The sequence below is a fragment of the Coptis chinensis genome, chromosome 3 (genome assembly GCF_015680905.1).
Source record: "Coptis chinensis isolate HL-2020 chromosome 3, ASM1568090v1, whole genome shotgun sequence".
Classification (NCBI taxonomy): domain Eukaryota; kingdom Viridiplantae; phylum Streptophyta; class Magnoliopsida; order Ranunculales; family Ranunculaceae; genus Coptis; species Coptis chinensis.
Window position 1 is genome coordinate 105,883,758 of NC_141458.1, and position 19,161 is coordinate 105,902,918.

A 19,161-nucleotide genomic window follows, 5' to 3' on the forward strand; every position below is an offset into this window, starting at 1 on the left:
ATAAGCTAAAAAAGTAGTATATTGATACAATTAGAGGGCTGGGAGTTAGTATGGGAAAGTTATTGAAGATAAATATGTAATATAACTCTTGATTAGCATAGTTAGATCATCAAACAGGATCACCAAGGCTACCCCCTCTAAGCACAATGATTTCAATTAATAGTTGCATTTGGTGTTTGTATTGCTCCGGTCATGATGGTAAGCTTATAAATTTTAGGATGAATAATGCAAGTCTGAGGATATAGCTTTGGACTCGGGCAGATTTTGAGAGTCGAACACATTGTGCCACGTTGTTCGCCTTTGCATGAGGTAGGACGCGCCCCTTTTCTGGTTTCTTTGGATCAAATATGAACATACCACTACATTGATAAGCAATGACTGTGACCATTCAAATATGTAATTTCTAACATTATGTGATTGAGTTAATTACATGCATTATTTAAATTATACGCACATGATATCAATAGACATCCAAGTTTCATACCGATAGTTTTACCTTGTTTAGTCATGTAGACTGCAACATTGAACTCCTTGTAATATGCACATTTTATGGCTTAATAACGACGACCATATTGCAACCGAGCCCCTCAGCGGTTCCAAAACCCCCTTCACCTATCTGTAGTAAAGGTGAGAAAGTTTTCCGTTGCTTTCATAACTTGATTCAAATTAAGATGTACAGATCCAATTCTTTTCATTTGCGGGGACATTGTGAATTGAGAAGGGCTTGGGGGGACTCGGAGTGGAGCAGCTAGCATCCAAAGTGGACTTTTAGGCCCTCGGAGTGGGCTGTCAAGCCGGTCAGGAATATTTTCAGAAGCAGAGTTCAATTCTCCAGAGGGAACAGAATCCACTGCAACATTTGATAGTTCGTTAGCAAATAAAGATGCTCTCCCAAGTTAATCCAATAAGAGTCAACATTAGTTAGTCTAATGTTAACATAGAACGTATGAACATTTATAAAAAAAAAAAGATATCCTAAAACATCACAATAAAATGTGCACGGATAATGGGAAAGAGATCCCTGATGGAATCACCACTCAGTTACCTATCATCACATATCAACATCTTCTAATGGGTCCTATTAATGAAAATTAAATACATCCTTCACGTACCAATAACCGATAATGTAGGCCTTGATTGAGTTAATTTCTTCATACATTGATGATACCTAGTATCAAGTATCAATCAAAGACCATAACCTACTGAATCAAAAAGTACTCTGAAATCTGAAGTTTGTACCATAACAGCAGAGAGGACCATTATACAGAGCCACAACGGTATGTTGTTCACCATTTTTTCATCATTCACAAATGTTTGAGGGATTTAGAAGTACACGACCTAAAAATAGAATGCCTATAGTGATAACATTCGACTCACTTGAACTTGGTCGAGAGAACATTTCGGGAAGCTTCTTTCCTTTTCGAACAAAAGCATGGACAAAGCAAACCACAACACAGAATGAACATTCCTGGAACTGCAATGCCCATGATTTTTGGTTCTAAGAAAGAAACAGAATCATAGTTGTCGTCTGTTGAGTGGCCTTTGTGACCAGCATCACCGTTTTTGTACTCTTTTGTTTCTGAACCAAGCAAAATCTTCCTCCCTGCCCTTCGAGGCTTCTCCACTGCAGATAAAATAAACACGTGTGTCTCAAATCAAGAGAACCCATTTAACCCAAGACACTGACTCAAGGCAATGAAATCACGCTCCAAGTTGAAAAATATTAAGTTCATCCATATTACATCTTTCAATTTTCTTTGTAAATTAATATCCCACCTTATTGGTTGAAAACTTGACATGGTTAATACATAATAGCTAGTGCTCCAATCATTGGTTATTTCAACAATATCTTATGGAAATCTCACATTGTACCAAGTATATTGCAATATAGTATATACATAGCGAAATGAACACTTTAAGCCAAAAAAACTGAGAACAATAAGAGGGAGGTCATTTTACTGATCCTTTCTTTTAAATTTGAAATCAATTGCCATTATGTACGGTAGTTGATACACAAGTATTGGAAAGGAAGTATTTAAACATTCAACATTTCGTTTAATACTTCACAAAAGATTCATCTGTCTAAAATATATTCATCGCCTCGCAATCTTTTGACAACTCAAAAGATACCACTCAAATAGATAAATCTCTCAGGAGTCTAGCGGGCTAAATGATGACTTGACAAAATGGTAGAAAACAGTCAATAGCTAAAAAAAAGTGCATTATGAGGTGCTTATACTTATTAGTGGCACGTTGAAGGGCATACCCTACAACACTAATATCCCAACGTAACACGAAATAATGAAAGTGGATTACTAAATCAAACCTCTGTAAGAATTTCTGCAGATGTAACTCCAGTTTCTTCCTTCAATTCTCTAAACGCTGCCGTTCTTAATTCTCCACCTTCATATATCGACACCACTCTGTATACAAAATTCATGAATACTAATATTTCAAAGAAAGAGAGTGGAGATTTTCTGAAAAGAGAAAGCAAAATTGTTTATACAAAATGTCAACAGATACGTTAACTTTTGCGAGTTGAATAGACGCCTAATTTATTCATCGACAGGTAAGGTTCATAATTCATGAGTACTAATATTTTAAAGAAAGAGAGTAAAGACTTTCTGGAAAGGGAGAGCAAAATTGTTCGTAAAAAATTTGAACAAATATGTTAACTTTTGTGAGTTGAATAAACACCAGAAATACAGAATATACCCAAATCATCGTGCTCAAAAGCAAACAAAATAGAGATTTTCACCTGTGTTTACACTACATCATCGAGGCTAGACAGTAGTTTGTGAGCATCCAAAATGCTCTCTCACAAGTGAAACACGCTGATATGACAACAACTGCAGATAGGCTCTACACACCTATATCTATGTTATCAAGTTAAAATCAACCTCTATCCTACCATGACACAATTGATCAATATATAGTTAAGGGGCAAAAGTGTAAATTAAGTAGCAAGAAAACATGCACATACAAAAACAAAAGAGAAAATCACCTGTGGCATTTGCCAAGCACCAGAATCTTTTATCCTTATTCAAATGAGAGGGGAATGTGTATTCTTCCTCCCAAAGGAAACATAAATGCACAAAAGAAGTTACAACCCTCTAGTTACATAGCTTGCTCATAGGGCACCCTTGGTACGTCTCGTAAGGACCTTCTTTTGGAGCCAACTCATAAGAAGCTTTAAGAGCATGATAATAAATAGTCTCAAATATGTCTTTGTTTAGCTGTTGTGCCTAGACAGGTTCAAGAAAAACGCAATTAGAACTATTTGGGGAAAAAACAATAGAAAACAGTAAGCTCTATGGAATCCCCAAACCTCAGGTGAATCAAAGGGCATGCCAAGCAGAATGCAAGCATCAGCAAGACCCTGAACTCCGCAAGCTTGTCAAAATCAAAATAGCGGTTTTTAGAACCATTGCTTCCAACCAACTTAGATGGGTGAGACTCAATTGGAACATCCTACAACAAAAATATATACCAAGTCAACGAAGATATACTTGAAATGGTCAAGCCATGTGTGTCGATACTTGTAATGCATCTAAGTATCTAACCGACCTTCTCCCGAACATATCGCGGAAGAGCAATGGAAGCCAAACTGCAGACTGCACTTGTGTATTCAATAATCTCAGTACACAGATTCGAAGATTTAATAGTACCCAAATTCTGCTGATTGCTTTTTCTATTGCAAGCATCTTGAAGAAATAAATGAAAAATAAGCCAATTAGAACAATGACCAAAAGCCCCAATGGACAAAAAAGCACCTGCAGAGCCATCGATGAGATTACCTTAAAAAGCATATACAGTGTTCTAGTTTCTATCTGAGCTTTCAGAATCTCAAACCAGAGGTTCTATGCAGAAACAACCTTCTTTGCCTTTCCCTGCACGTAAAAGTCACATCATACATAAAACAAAAAGACTAAATTTCAGAAATCATAACCAGTCAGCCATACAACAAGAACTGAAAATAGTATGAGTTGTAATTGATTATGAAAATTGTTTGACTGAAAGATTTGGGAAAAAAAAAGAAACGTACCTGATTTCAAATTATGCAACTTGCTAATTGTCGGAGTGATGGATACGAATGTACGATGATTCTTTCTTCTTTTATTTTTTCTTCTTATCTGGTCACATGGAATGTTGAAAAAAAGAGAGCAACCCTTCATTGGTGAGAGAGAAGGTTTAATGACTTTTCGTTTTTTTTAACGTCTAATAAATTGCTTGATTAAATGGCTAATTAAATGCATTTATGGTGGCGTACAATTGAAATATATTTGGGAGAGAGAAGAAGAAGAAAAGAGACGGTTGGTTCCTTCCATTTAATTTCGGTATAAAGTGTAATTATTTGGCAATCAAAAATGCTAGCGGGACAGCTACTGTGTTGTACCAGGCTAACATCCCAATCAAGTGAAGGGCCCGTTACAGATGAAAAACTTGTTACTCTTTCATCCGGTTTTCTCTCTCTCTCTCTCTCCCTTTTTTCTTTAGTTAAAGAAAATTAAGAAAAACAAATAACAATAAAACAAAAAGAAAACACACAAGCATTAATTCTCTTATGTTGTTAGTAGAAAACCACTTATCTTTTTCAGTTTTGCTTAATTAAGTCATTAATATAAAGAAAGAACACTAATACAATGAAAACCAACTGGCAACAATACAAATTAAAGTTGTATTTATTTAGAAGTGGTGAAAGTCATGACTGTTTGTAGGCTACCATTGCCGTTCGAGTCGAAGACGAAGAGACACAACCATGCACTCAATTACATAGTTTCTCAATTTCATCCTGTTGTCTAAGTTTGACTCACCTAATCCCTATTAAACTATAAAATTAAGTAATAGCAGATAATTTGAAGATTGGTTTATGGTTTCCAAATCTAATAATGGATCTACTAGGGCCTGTAAGTTTGATTTCCAATGAATTATAAGATCACTGATTTATTATATTTTCATTCACATTAGTGTCCAAAATAATGATTTATTATTTTTTTTTTTTTCAGATTTCATTTATCTTTTGTTTAGATCAGATTTGTATTTAGAGTGATTTTATTGTACTTTCAGATTGCAATAGCAATATCAACAGTTAATCCAAGGGTGTGTGTTTTGCAACTCCCATTTTTCAGGTGTGTTCCTTGGTGATTATCCCGAGAGTTTAATGCATTATTTGTGTGAACCTGGTTTTATTGTACTTTTAGATTGCAATAGCAGTATCAACAGTTAATCTAAGGGTGTGTGTTTCGCAACTCCCATTTTTCAGGTGTTCCATCCAATTTTTGTCCTTGGTGATTATCCCGAGAGTTTAATGCATTATTTGTGTGAACCAGATTAGATGTGCATTCTTTGTTACTATTGTTGCTTATGTTCTTCATTTTATAGTTGGTATCGTTAATTCTGTTACATGTCGCTCTGTTGTTTCCATTACATGTTTCACTTTATATTGTCACGCACGAGATTCTCACTTGATTTTTTCCAATGCATTTTGATGGTATAATAATAATAACACGTACTCTGTTCCTAATTTTCCGTTACGTGGAATTAAGCGTGTATTGCACTTTCATTGTTTTCCATTGTTCAGTTTGTTATCAAGTAGAGTTTGGGGGTTTAAGGTCGACCAGAAAGATGTTGATTTACAAATAAAAAAATGTAAATTCTCTTTTCATTAGTATTTCCTAATTCATATTACTCTTGGATTTCTTTCTAAACATTTTATTAATTCATTTTAGTATTGTTAGAGTTAATTTCAAACACAGGTTGGTTGAAGGAATGCTTCATTACAGTTTCACTCGAAATGGGATTATGCCCCAATTTAAGGTACGCTTAGGTATTCAAATATCTAGATGCATCATACATGGGAAACACTACAATTTTGTCCGAATATACAACTCTAATCTATTACTTAGTAAGGAAGTGCACTGTTTAGGTTGCTGCCTTTGACTTGACTTCACTTGGTACGTTCATATGAATTTCCTGACTTCCAATTATATGTTGTTTTATTCTACTGTTGACAATGTGTAATTAAATATGGAGTTTATAATATTACTACGAAGTGCCTATTTTATTTGTCTCTCAAAGCCAGTACAACTTAATTTGCCATTGATATGGATTTTTTTCTCCATTTGCTTAGATGCTAAAGCAATAGAAAACATTTTGACTAATTGATTGAATAACAGGTTATATTCGTTTTACTTATTATTTTTTCCATTTTTAGTCTTTCCTGCTATAATCATTGTCTTAGGTATACATTTTGTGGATGGTACTATGAAATTTGTATTATATTATTGACTATACTATGTATTTTAGATTCATATCTCTTTCGATCTATTTTCATGAACAGTGGAAAGTGTAAATAACGTTGTCATTAATCTTGGTTTCATTATATTTCCTTCGTTATGATGGAAATTGAGTAGATCTTGAACGTAATGTGTTATTAATTGTTAATGAGCTTATTTGTGAATGAACCTCCACCCATTTTCTTTTGTTGAAGACATCCTCGATCTGCCAGTAACTAATTCATGGGTTGAGATGGGTTGAACAAATCCTTACTACTCAATCAATTACAGGAAGAATTAAGTTGAAGAGAAGATGCTTCGAAACCTACAATAAGAAGAAGTGGATTGATCGCTACTTCAACGGTTTTATACCCATTTCAAAACCAACAAGCAAACTATTAAGGTTATTAAATATTCATTCTCATCATGTATTCTATTCTCTTCCTATCATATGGTTTGTTTGCCAACTGATTATATTTATCGTGTTGACTGTGACATGAACTTTTTAATTTCTAACAACTATGTCTATCTGGCACTACCACCTATCTGACAAAAGAGAATGCTAAGTAAATACCTTTTTGAGTTTCACACGCACCACTTTAGTAGAATCTCCACTTGGGTCTCTTTGAGGACCCAAGAATATACTTGAAATTTGGATAGGATAAAGTGTGCCGTTAGTAGGTGGCCTTTTGTATGCAATTCACATATTAGTTAATTAGTAGAATTGTTGGGCACGGGAAAGTTAGTGGCAATGATTTCCACATAAAAGATTACACACTACGATTTTATGCTTCATGATCACTATGCCAATGGTTTAGAATAACATTCACTATTTCTCTGACCCATGGTTGAAGATTATAACCACTGACATATTATTTTGAAAATATTTTGATTATCTTAGAATGTTATAATAACGCTTACCTTAGAATATTTTGAAAATCTTAGAATGTTATAATAACGCTTACACAGGGCCTTCCTCTTCAGCAAGAGCTTCAACTGAAATGGTCTCGTCGTGTAAGAACTTCTAATGGCAGCGCCAACTATATTAGGCAGTCAGTTTTAGTTGTCAGAGCCTAACTCCTCTGGTCTCATCATTTGACAGTATGAGTTCAGATTGAGGAGATTGTTTGAGTCTCAGTTCCATGAAGGGCAAGCCCAGATTCTAAAAAAAGAGGCACTGAAACAAGAAACGTCCACTCGACTCTGTCTGTACACTTTGCTTTCCACTATTGTACTAACCCATAAGTCCAAACACCCATAAGTGCAAACACCCTTTTAGATCCCTATTCCCTTTCCTCCCTACAAACTAAAAGGCATGCTATATTTATGCTGTCGATTATGTACTTGACACTCAAAAACGTTTTTCCAATCCTGACACACCACCCTGACGAAAAATTAATCATGACCAGAGCCAGTTGCAAATGTTTCTCCTAAAGGTAGTGTATATGAAGCCCTTTGTTGGTGTCTTTATTTGACGTTATGATCTCAGTTACACCAAGTCACCAACTGAAATGGAAATGAGAATGTACAGCCTGCATCACACATTCCAATTGCTATTGAGAAAGAAAGCAAATATTTGACAGTAAGTTCAAAGATGCTTGCAGAGATGGAACTGATAGTGCACCCTGGATGTGGAGACAATTCGTCCCTGGACTCACATGATGGAGGTACTGCATGGGTTTGGGCCTGCTGCTAATCGCTTGCTGGAGGCTTATAAAATGCTTTTGAAGGTATTTCATTGGTGACCATTCCTCGTTAGAGGGGCTAATCATGAATATAATGATATCAAGTGTTAATGCCTCTATTCTACGAGTCGCTATTGTGCAAATTTAAGTAGGACTAATCCTACAAGCATCTTTTTGACATAATGCAATTGGGAGTTTAGGAGTCGTTATTTTTGCTAAGTAACACCTGATGTCTGATGAAATTGCAAATAAACGTACTGAGTGATTTTCATTCTGACATGGTTGTCAGATATGCTGATGGTTTTTGAATGTTATATGGTATGTTTTTTAATTATAATTGACACAATACTACAATAGTAGATTAGTAGATGAATAATCTCAGTAAATAGGCCTATGTTCCCTGGTTGTAGTCCATCCCCCGTTACAACCATTTATTTTTTAGTTATTTAGATAAAGCAGGGGATTCCTGTTTTTATAAAGTAACCCTTTGGGAGATTGCAAACATTGAGATTACTATTCTCCTTCTTGGTCCTGCTTTGATGGTCAGACAATTAAGTTCCCCCTACATTATGATACTGAAGTAAAGCAACCATGGATAGGAATGTAGGTAAAGGACTTTGGTTAGTTATAATCAGTTACGGCTAATATTTTGTTCTTTTGCTCTCTGACTATATCATCATTTCTCTCCATAAGCCACCACACAGTGGGCCTTACGGTGCCAACTCCCAAAAGGTTTGTACTTTGTAGGGATGAGTAGAAAATCTCCCAGAAGTGAAAGCTGCTGGTGCGGGGAAGGAAGCCATTCCTGCTCACAACATACTCTGTGCTTGCTTGACCACTTGCAAGGGAATAATAGACAATTTCAAAGTTCTTAAGACCAACCGAAAACGTAATCAAGAACATAGACAAACATCAAAGAGAATGGATAAAGAAGGTATGCTATGAAGCATGTCCAAACTGGAAACTTGGTCCGCAAGCTACCAATGAAACCCATTATGAGGACCAATATGCTAAGCATGGTCAAAGGAACTCGATCTAGATTTGTAAGGTGTAGATAACGAAGTCAAACGATCTGCATTATTGCCACGGGATGGAAGCTTTTGTTAATCTCAAACGCCTTGATCTCCAACATACAAAACTGAAAGAAATTGCCGCTGGATTAATATCGAAGTTACCATTACTCCAATAGTTACAGCTTTACTGTGTGGATGATGTACATATTTATGGAGAAGAAATTGGAACCAACTTTGTTGATGAATTGCTGAGTCTAACATACTTGGAAAATCTTTCCATCAGTTTCTGTTACTTGGCTGAATTCACTAGATATGTCAGATCTGTCAAGTTTAAAGGCTAAAACAAATTCTTTTTTGATGTAGAAAATGTAAACAAAGTTTTCCAACCATTTAAGAAGAGGAGGTGTATTTATGTGCAACCCGATAAATTATGCCCACTTTTGCAGCTCCACCAAACAAAATATTAAAAAAATCTATATACTCAAACATTTTGCAACGCTTCTGCTGGTTAGGTGAGATTTGTTTGACATTCTTAATCGTGAAACCAATGGATTTGATTGATAATTTCAAATACAATAAGGTAAAAGTGGTTCTTATGATTCATCATATACATCTTTTACAATGTACATCCAAAAAATATGAATTTATTACAAACAAACAACTATTAACATTTTTTCAGGACTTTGATTTACTATAATCTAATGAATTTGTTCAGTTTAATGCACAATTTCAAGAACCAAGTTATAACAGCGGCAGCATCAAGGTTGATTCGAGTAATTTATTCTCATTCCCCCCCCTTATTTTATATATTAAAAATAGGCAGCTAGATACCTTTCCAAATAATTTTTTTTCAGCACATGAAAAGACAAAAATGCAGGTGACTAAAGATGAAGCTGGTCAAGCTGCAGTTGAGAAAAACAATTAGCGTCTCCAAATTCAGATCCAAAATAATAATGTTGCGAATTATTGTACTTACAATTATCATATTATTTTGTCATATTGAATTCTATATGAATAAATCAACTATATGACTTACACATGCAACACAAATGCCCATTTACTAAGAGTTCCTTCAACACAATGAAACCATTCAAGCCGTAAAGAAAGCGTAACCTCTCTCACTATCGTTCCAATCTCTGTAACTCCCATAAAAAACTTAGGGTCTCTTATCACGAGTTAAAGTTCGTATAAATTAGTTTATAGCGGAGAGTTTTGCGATAGGGGCATTTCAAAAGCGGTGGAACTGGGATATGATGTAAATATATCTGGGTGGAATCCGACTCTACTGCGGCTGTGAAATCTTTTCAAAATGATCAGGTACATTGGCAGATTCGAGCAGCTTGGGACAAAGTGAAAGGGCTCGTGGAATGGATCATTGTGACTAACACTTGGCGTGAGGTTAACTTTGGTGTGGACATCTGTTCCAAAGAAGCAGCACACTTGGCAAAGGGAGAGAAGAAGTGGTGGGATGGCAGGCCTGCATTCGTGCATAGAATTGAGGATATGAACACCACGTACTATAGATTTGTAGGCTGAGCTTTGAGATAGTGATTGACTATCAATCATATCTATTCTTTGTACTTCGAAAATTTTATTTTTAATACAATTACCCTTAGCAAAAAAAAAAAAAACTAGATTGTTTATCTTTATTTGTTATGTGCTTTTGAGATAGTTATGTAGGAAATCATAATGTAGAACATAAACAATAGAAAAAAAATCTATCGTTTACTTCTTTGTTGAAGCCCGAAACCTGCAAAAAAAAAAATGCATTTGGAATTAAGTGCTAATAACATTTTCAGAATGGAGAATTCTTATAACTTACAGTTAATACACTCATATGAATCCAACAATGTTCTTCACTCACATATAAATGCTCAACAAGATCCATTTACAACATGGCAGAGCAACAAAAATCGAATCAAACAAAGAACACAACTAGAGTATTGATTTTTTTTTTCCTTATTAATGTGTTTTGTCATACCTCCACCTGTATTAATCTAAAACATGTTACATATTGATTTTATTCACCCCAATTTTTCCACCTAGCACGTGCAACGCACGTGCCCGTTTACTAGTATATATAATAAATGTTTTTTAGCCACAAATAATGAAAATTGTCAGCCATTTCGGATGATCCTAATCCTGTATTTTCCATTCATATGCATGCAATAACCGCTACTCAATCGAGCTAGCTTATTTTAACTTATGGCAATGTGTTTAGTTATGTACATTTGAAACATGCCATTATTTTTTGTCAATTCAAGTTAATCCCATTTTCTTTGATAACATGAAAGATATAGCCGAAGAATCTCAATGAATCTACATCTCTTTTAGACTGAGTCCAATGGTGTATCACCCTCTATTTCCATTCCACCAAAAAACAATGTTTTGAGGATGATGAGTCAATTTTGGTGTCCAATGGTTTAGACTATTCTACGCCACTTCGACCGGTGCGGAATTAAAAAAAATAAAAAATACATTCCACGCCACTTCAAGTGGCGCCGTTTGGGATTTTACAAACCACGCCTTTTCAAATGGCGCGGTATGAAATTGAAAAATGCATTCCACGCCACTTCAAGTGGCGCCATTTGAGTTTTTACAAATCACATCATTTTAACTCGCGTGGAATGCACTCTCTATTCCTCAATATTACTCTCTGTATATGAAGAGTATTATAGAGATAAGGGACAAAAACCACTGCCACTCCTCCACTTTTGGGGAGATATTGCACCCAACCTTAGGAATCCACATCTTCAAAATGTCCATTTATCCATTTCCACCATTCCACCTGAAAGTTACTGGACGTTCAAAATAAGATTTGGTGGGCCATCAATTTGCAAAACTGTAATAAATGTTACACCATTCAGCATTTCAGATTCAGCCCACAGCTAGAAATGGATAACTTAACTTGATGTATCCACTCAACTCCTCAATCCACAAATCATTCAAATAAACAAATAAAACCATAACTTTTCAAAAAATTATTCCAACATGGAAACCTCAATTCTTTCATGCAAATCCATACCACAAGTCCCAAATCTAGTCAACTCCTCAAAACCCATAAACCCCACTATTTCTTTCACCTCAAAAGCCACTGAACTTCATTTAAACCATCTATGCAGAAATGGCCAGCTCAAAGAAGCTGTAAATGCACTTGACACAATTTCCAAACAAGGTAATAAGTTAACATCCAATGCTTACATTTCCTTATTACAGCATTGTATTGACTCGAATTCGATAGAACAAGGTCGTAAAGTACATAGTAGAATTAGTTTAGTTGATGAAATGAACCCCTTTGTGGAGACTAAACTTGTAAGTATGTATGCTAAGTGTGGGAGTTTGGGAGAAGCTAGGAGAGTGTTTGAGGAAATGGGTGAGAGGAATTTGTTTACGTGGTCTGCTATGATTGGTGGGTATACTAGAGAGCAGAGGTGGAGGGAGATTATAGAGCTTTTTGTTTGGATGATGGAAGAAGGGGTTATGCCGGACGAGTTTCTTTTACCCAAGGTTTTACAGGCTTGTGCTAATGTAGGGGATGTGAAGACTGGGGAAGTGATACATTCTTTTGTGATTTTGAGTGGGTTGAATTCTTCTATTCATGTTAAGAATTCTCTTGTAGCGATGTATGCCAAGTGCGGGAAGTTGAGTGCTGCTAGAAGGTTTTTTGAGGAGTTGGATACGAAGGATACAGTGACGTGGAATTCTATTATTTCGGGGTATTGTAGGAGAGGGAAGAATGAGGAAGCTCTTCGGCTTTTTGATAGGATGCGGGCTGAGGGAGTTGAACCAGGTGTGATTACTTGGAATATATTGATAGCTAGTTATAATCAAATGGGGAACAGTGATGTTGCATTGGAGTTAATGAAGAAGATGGAAAGTCATGGTATTGCTCCTGATGTATTTACTTGGACTTCCATGATATCTGGTTGTGCCCAGAATAAGCGGACCAACCAAGCTTTGGAATTGTTTAGAGAAATGGTTTTGGCAGGAGTCGAACCAAATGGAGTAACAATTGCAAGTGCAGTTTCAGCGTGTGCTTCTTTGAAAGCATTGAATAATGGAATGGAGCTACATGCCTTGGGTGTTAAACTAAGAAGTACGGGAGATGTGCTTTTAGGAAATTCATTAATTGATATTTACTCAAAGTGTGGGGATCTTGAAGGTGCTCGGAGTATCTTTGATATGATCTTGGAGAAAGATGTTTTCACGTGGAATACAATGATAGGTGGCTACACACAAGCTGGGTACTTTGGCAAAGCATATGATCTCTTCACGAGGATGCAGGACTCAGCAGTCACGCCGAATGTCATCACGTGGAATGTGATGATCTCTGGCTATATACGAAAAGGAGATGAAGATCAAGCCATGGATCTCTTCCAGAGGATGGAAGCAGATGGAACAACAAAGAGGAATGTGGCATCATGGAATTCACTTATTTCTGGATTGCTGCAAAATGGACAAAAAAACAAAGCCTTCAGATTTTTACGTCAAATGCAATCCTGCTCCACTAGACCCAATTCAATTACCATGTTGAGCATCTTACCAGCTTGTGCGAATTTAGTAGCAACAAAAAAGGTAAAAGAGATTCATGGTTGTGTGTTACGTGGAAGATTACAATTGGAGACCTCTGTTGCAAACACACTTATAGATGCTTATGCTAAGTCAGGGAACATTTTATATGCAAGAGTAGTATTTGAACATCTTCCATCCAGAGATGTCATCTCCTGGAACACACTGATGGCTGGTTACGTCTTGCATGGTTGCCCAAATGAGGCACTTAATATCTTTGAGCAGATGAGGCTTCTAGGACCCAAACCAAACAGGGGAACGTTTGTAAGTATTATCTTGGCCTATAGTCTTGCTGGGATGGTAGAACAAGGAAATAGTACTTTATCCAGCATGACCAATGATTATCAGATTTCACCAGGTTCGGAACATTATTCAGCCATGCTAGATTTGCTAGGTCGTTCCCATAGACTTGGAGAAGCAGTGAACTTTGTTGAGGAGATGGGCATAGAGCAGGATTATGCTATTTGGGATGCCTTACTTACAGCCAGTAGGGTGCACGGAAATATTGCATTGGCTGTCCGTGCAGCAGAATGTTTGTTCGACATGGGACCAAAAAGCGTCAATATTTACAGGTTATTAGTACAGTTATATGGTCTAAGTGGGCGGTCTGACGATGCCGTAAAAGTGAGAAAGCCTCAGAAGTGGAGTGGGTTAGAGTACTCCACTGGGTGCAGCTGGATTGAAATGAAGAACACAGTGCATACTATTGGGACAGGTGAACGCTCTATGACTAATTCTAAGCGTATCTACTCTCAGCTAGCTAGGATTGCAGAGGAAATCAAAATAGTGCTTCTTTATCCTCATGATACGCAGCTCTGCATTGAAGATGAAGAGAGGGAAGAGAAATGCGGGTTTCACAGTGAGAAGTTGGCACTCTCTTTTGCACTCATATCCACTCCTTACTCATCTCAAAGTATACGGATTATTAAAAACTGTAGAATGTGTGGAGACTGCCATAGAACTGCCAAGTTTATATCCCTGAGGTATGGACGTGATATTTATCTGTATGATTCTAAGCGTTTACACCATTTCAAAAATGGGCAGTGTTCTTGTAGAGATTATTGGTGACAGATCAAGTACGTATTAACGGCTGATAGGTGTCGCAGAAGAACGTCAAGTGTAGCTCAGATTCAGCTTCAAGAGGAAATATGGGGCAAGGTCTCTTTGGGTGGAACACGCTGAGGCTATACGTGATTATGAATTCTTGTCAGCTACAAGCAAATTCTGGATTTTGAAATGCATGGAACCTAGTGATGGTGCCATTATCAGTAATCAGGATATTTTACCAGTTACCATTGGCTCTGCTTATAGTGGGAGGAGAACGAGGGTTCACTACAGTTTTAGGGTTCGTATGAGCTACCAGTGGGCTTACTGAGATGTTTGACGGTGTACCAGTTAAGAAGGGTCTTCGTGCTTAAAGTTATTCGTGGTGTTCTTCCAAATGTTATTAGGTTTTAATGACACGGCCAATATGGATTGGAAATCTTTGACTAATGAGCTCCCATAGAAGTATGAAACATGTAGCTTGCTTTTTACATAAGCATACATTTTGAAGCTCAATTTGTTGACAGTTGTTCCTGCTAGACTGATCGATAATGCAAAATGCCAAAAACATGTATCAGCTCTATCCGTGTAGAAGGAGCAATAGAGGAAATGTGAGGTAACCTTTTTCTGAAGGAAGTCTTACCAAGTTTATCCTCATACATCATGTGCTACTTATCTTTCTATCGTTTTATTATAAAAATCCTTTGTACATATACACAGAGTCTTACTTGCCTGTGAAGACTGAGAAAGAACATCCTGTACTTTGATCAACAAGTATAGAGAATTCGTACTAGATTATTTCAAGTATTTGATCTTGTTCTATCTCTTTTTGGTCCTCTGCCTTATATAAATAGGAATCGAGAAAAAATATATTTGGCAATCTGACTTTGCTTTAGCGAGGAATTACTAGGAGAAAATTGGAAGGAAAGATATGGCGGAGAACCTGGTAGCTATACGTACAACTTATCTATTCTAATAAGAAAGCGAACTCCCTGAAATAACCATTTTTTGTTCAACAAGTTAGGATAAAAAAATTATTGGCCTTATATTTCGCCCAAACTTATTCCCCCAAATATATCGGTTAAAATCCTATGATTATTAAAGGGAAAACAAAAAACAAAAAAAAAAAAAAAATAGAGGGTTTGCTTTCAATCTCTGTGAGTTTTCATTTCGAAAGACATGTTTTCGGTTGAGCGATTTCTGATATTTGCTTTCGTTAAACAGTAAGGGTTTTGCTTTCGACTCCATAGTACTTCAATACCGATAGAGAGAAGACTTCACTAAGTTATCATCGGTGTTTCTATTTTAATTATTAGGGAAACGCCAATTCAAATAAGCATTGGGCGCGACAAAATTGACACATTGCCAAGCTCATGAACTCCATGTATTCGCTGAAAGTAATTGGGTAGAATACGAATTTCTTCTGTTCTTTCCGTTTATATTTCACTTCTTCTTCCTTAGGAACCAAAGTTTTGAGCGGTGGTGTCATGGTTTTGGTTATCTTTTGAACTCCATGTATTCGCTGAAAGTAATTGGGTAGAATACGAATTTCTTCTGTTCTTTCCGTTTATATTTCACTTCTTCTTCCTTAGGAACCAAAGTTTTGAGCGGTGGTGTCATGGTTTTGGTTATCTTTTGAACTTCTAAGTTTGAACACTTTTCGATAGATTAAATTGATGTGAATCAAACGGTTGCTTTTATTTATTCTTACCAATTGTTTTTATGTTTTCCTTGTGTGTGGTTATTGACATTTGGAATGGGTTGCAGGGAGAATGAACATGTATCATATTGAATTTCCAAATTGCATCCAAGACCTGTTGTTCCCAAACTCAAAGGTATTTTTTATTTCCTTTTTTTTCACTGCTCATTCTTTCTTCATTGATGCATACTATCATCAATTTGTAGTCGACACATTTATATGAATACAAAGCATCATAGATATGGTCTACATACTATGCTTCAAATTTTTACTATAAATTAAAGTTCAGCTGGGTAGATTGCACGCATGGTTCAACCATGTCTTCTTTCTGCATCTTTGTCTGATTTGGATTCTGGTCCTTCATTGGGTTTTCATTTGTGTTGTTCTCTGAAATGCAATTCACATGGTTGTTGTTTTAGTTAACGAGTTTCATATAGTTTATCTAAATTAATCGTTATTGCCTTTGATTTTCTACAATTGTTTTATTCTGTGTTTCATTGTTCATGGTGCTAAAGTAGTGGTTACGTTTTTGTTCCGTACTGACAGAGTTCCTTATAAATAAGAGTCCCTATAAATAATTGTAGTTTCATTGTGTGCTTATTAATTTCTTTCGCCAGTTACTACTACCGTAACTTATCATACCTATTTACATAATTACCAATGAAGATTGGTACAATATAAACTTAGTACCTAAAGTTAAATTGCTGAAACACTTCATTACTTGGATTTCTGTAAGCATTTCTCTTTAAAGGCTTAAAACATAACCTCGTCAGCAAAGACGCTTTCCACAAGCATTCGTTGGGAAGTTATTTGTGTTGTAAATAATTTTATTATACTTGAACAGAGTTGGATATCCTTTATGCGACTCTGGGTCATTTGTTAGTTTTGAATTGCTCTTTCAGGTAAGTGTAGGTGTTTGATATCTTAATCGTGTTTCTCTATTCTTCTTTGTATCTTACACAGTTTCATTGCTTTTACACTTAAAAATAAGAAATTTTGAGAATGTATTTTTCTTTATCGTTTCTTTTGCTTAGATGGTACAATTTGGGGGTGTGATCCTTTTTATAAGTAATGTTTAGACATCCATTGACTTTATTCTGATTTCTTTCTTTGTTTTGGTTTCTTCATTATTGATTACGTGGTTTAATTTTTCTACTGAGAAATATCCATGATCATATCATTGGTGTTACTTTGTGCCGCCCCCCCCCCCCTCTAATGTGCAAAGCATCACAGTGGAATATCTTTGTTCAACCATTCTTCCCTGAATATAGTGCAATGCACCATTCACCATTCTAGGGAGCAGAAAGAAGTGTGACACTGAAGTCTCCTTATTCATCGAGTACAGTTCTTATTTTCTTCATGAACATTGTATTAAGGTGAAGAGGATATTAACCCATCTAGAGTGTCTACTACTAACCTATCTAGAGGATCTATTACATTGAATGAAAACAAGTTGCTTCTTTAATGAGGTGAGAGACGGATCCAAAATCTCTGACTACTATAGGTCGATTGGGGTGTATTGCACCAGATTTCAGTGGGAAATTAAACTTCAGTACATACTACTTCTGTGATTCTATTTACTCTTATTTCTTTCTCTCAAATGTTTGTGGCTGTCTTCTTTTTAAAGAATATTATCTTATTTGGATTTCCTCTTTCCAGCGAACACTCAAAAATGATTTTGTGGTATGTGCTACATCTCACTTGAAGCATAAGAAGTCCCTGTTGTTTAACATCTTCGACTGGAAAAATATCCCACACTGTAGTGGGTGCCTCGTATTCCAAGCTTGTATAGATGATCTGAGAGAGAACAAGGAGTGCAGCTAATCGTTCCCCATCAGGGTTGTTGTACACCTGCTGCTTGCTTTTCCATATGAAATGGAATTGTGGAGAGTCACGAGTCTATGGTATGTTGAAGGTTATAGGGACCATAAAGTCAAAATGACTCATGATACAACGACTGACAGAGAGCATTCTGCCACTGATATTGAGGAGCAATGCTCAATGATGTGTTTTGTTATAAATAGTTTCACAATGTATTCAAAATGTTGAGATGCATCTGCAATCTACTTTGTATGTTGTTGTTATTTAGCTGACTACATCTTATCATCATTTTATTAGAAGACATCACTTCCATTTTAGAACAACAGACATGCTTTAACAGTTAGTTAAGTTCCAAATTTTCCTTTCTAAAGTCTGCCTTGGTTTTCTCTCCACACGTTTAGGTCCCATCCATATCCATAAAAAATAACCATTACATTAATTAGTTGAGAAAGGTGTTTTTAAATTGCTCTGACTGATTCAATAGTCAATACCATCAAATACCATAAACTGAGCTTTATACAAATTTACCTACGTTTGGAAAATTGGAGTTACCAATTAATTTTAGAGAGCCCTCTGAATGTTGAATTTCTACATAATGATTGGTACTATCCCTTAGGCTTATGCGGTATATCATGGTTTTATACATCTTAGCAGTTGCAGGCGCAGCGCGAGTGCCTATTTGCTAGTGTTGCAACCTATTTCACAATTTTTTTATATTTTTATAATTCTCGACTCCTTGGTTAGATGCTGAAGGCGAGCAATACACCTAATTTGACTTTATCAGCTGAACCCGCTTGGGTTGCCTACGTACCTCCTTATCGAGGGATCAAGCTGCACCGTAGTTCTTTCCTCTCTCCACTCTTTTCTATCTCACTCTTGGATTCTCCACTTCTCTAGACGTCATCTCCTCTGGTTGTCTCCCTATTCTCTTCTGGTTGTCTCCTCATTCCAGCTCCTCTTCTCTAGGTTTCTCCTCCTCTTTCTCCTTCTCTCTGGATGTCGTCTCCATACTCTTCTTCTTGAGATCTCTCCTCCTAATCCTCCTCTCTGGTTGT

General features: G+C 36.3%; 1 protein-coding gene and 2 long non-coding RNA genes across 10 annotated transcripts; 2 read left to right on the top strand and 1 right to left on the bottom strand.

Annotated features, from left to right (window-relative positions):
* Positions 1 to 379: 379 nt before the first annotated feature.
* Positions 380 to 3,704, bottom strand: LOC147512592 (uncharacterized). The gene is made up of 6 exons (XR_015217238.1): positions 3,568 to 3,704; positions 3,329 to 3,471; positions 3,005 to 3,245; positions 2,327 to 2,423; positions 1,378 to 1,624; positions 380 to 850 (listed from the first exon to the last, which is right to left on the bottom strand). It is a non-coding gene; the product is annotated as an uncharacterized LOC147512592 (long non-coding RNA).
* A 1,064-nt stretch (positions 3,705 to 4,768) lies between these two features.
* On the top strand, positions 4,769 to 9,146 carry LOC147512593 (uncharacterized). 8 transcript variants are annotated; one of them, XR_015215030.1, is made up of 5 exons: positions 4,769 to 4,907; positions 5,068 to 5,131; positions 5,264 to 5,817; positions 6,567 to 6,678; positions 7,245 to 9,146. It is a non-coding gene; the product is annotated as an uncharacterized LOC147512593 (long non-coding RNA). The 8 variants fall into 8 exon arrangements; XR_015215029.1 differs by having other exon boundaries at positions 4,769 to 5,131; XR_015215034.1 differs by having other exon boundaries at positions 4,769 to 5,129; positions 5,582 to 5,817.
* Positions 9,147 to 11,714: 2,568 nt separating this feature from the next.
* LOC147512594 (Pentatricopeptide repeat (PPR-like) superfamily protein) lies at positions 11,715 to 18,433 on the top strand. Its single transcript, XM_086595625.1, has 3 exons — positions 11,715 to 15,202; positions 16,354 to 16,421; positions 17,945 to 18,433. The coding sequence occupies exon 1, from the start codon at positions 11,965 to 11,967 to the stop codon at positions 14,608 to 14,610; it is 2,646 nt and encodes an 881-aa protein (XP_086451751.1). The 5' UTR covers positions 11,715 to 11,964; the 3' UTR covers positions 14,611 to 15,202; positions 16,354 to 16,421; positions 17,945 to 18,433.
* The last annotated feature ends 728 nt before the right edge of the window (positions 18,434 to 19,161 follow it).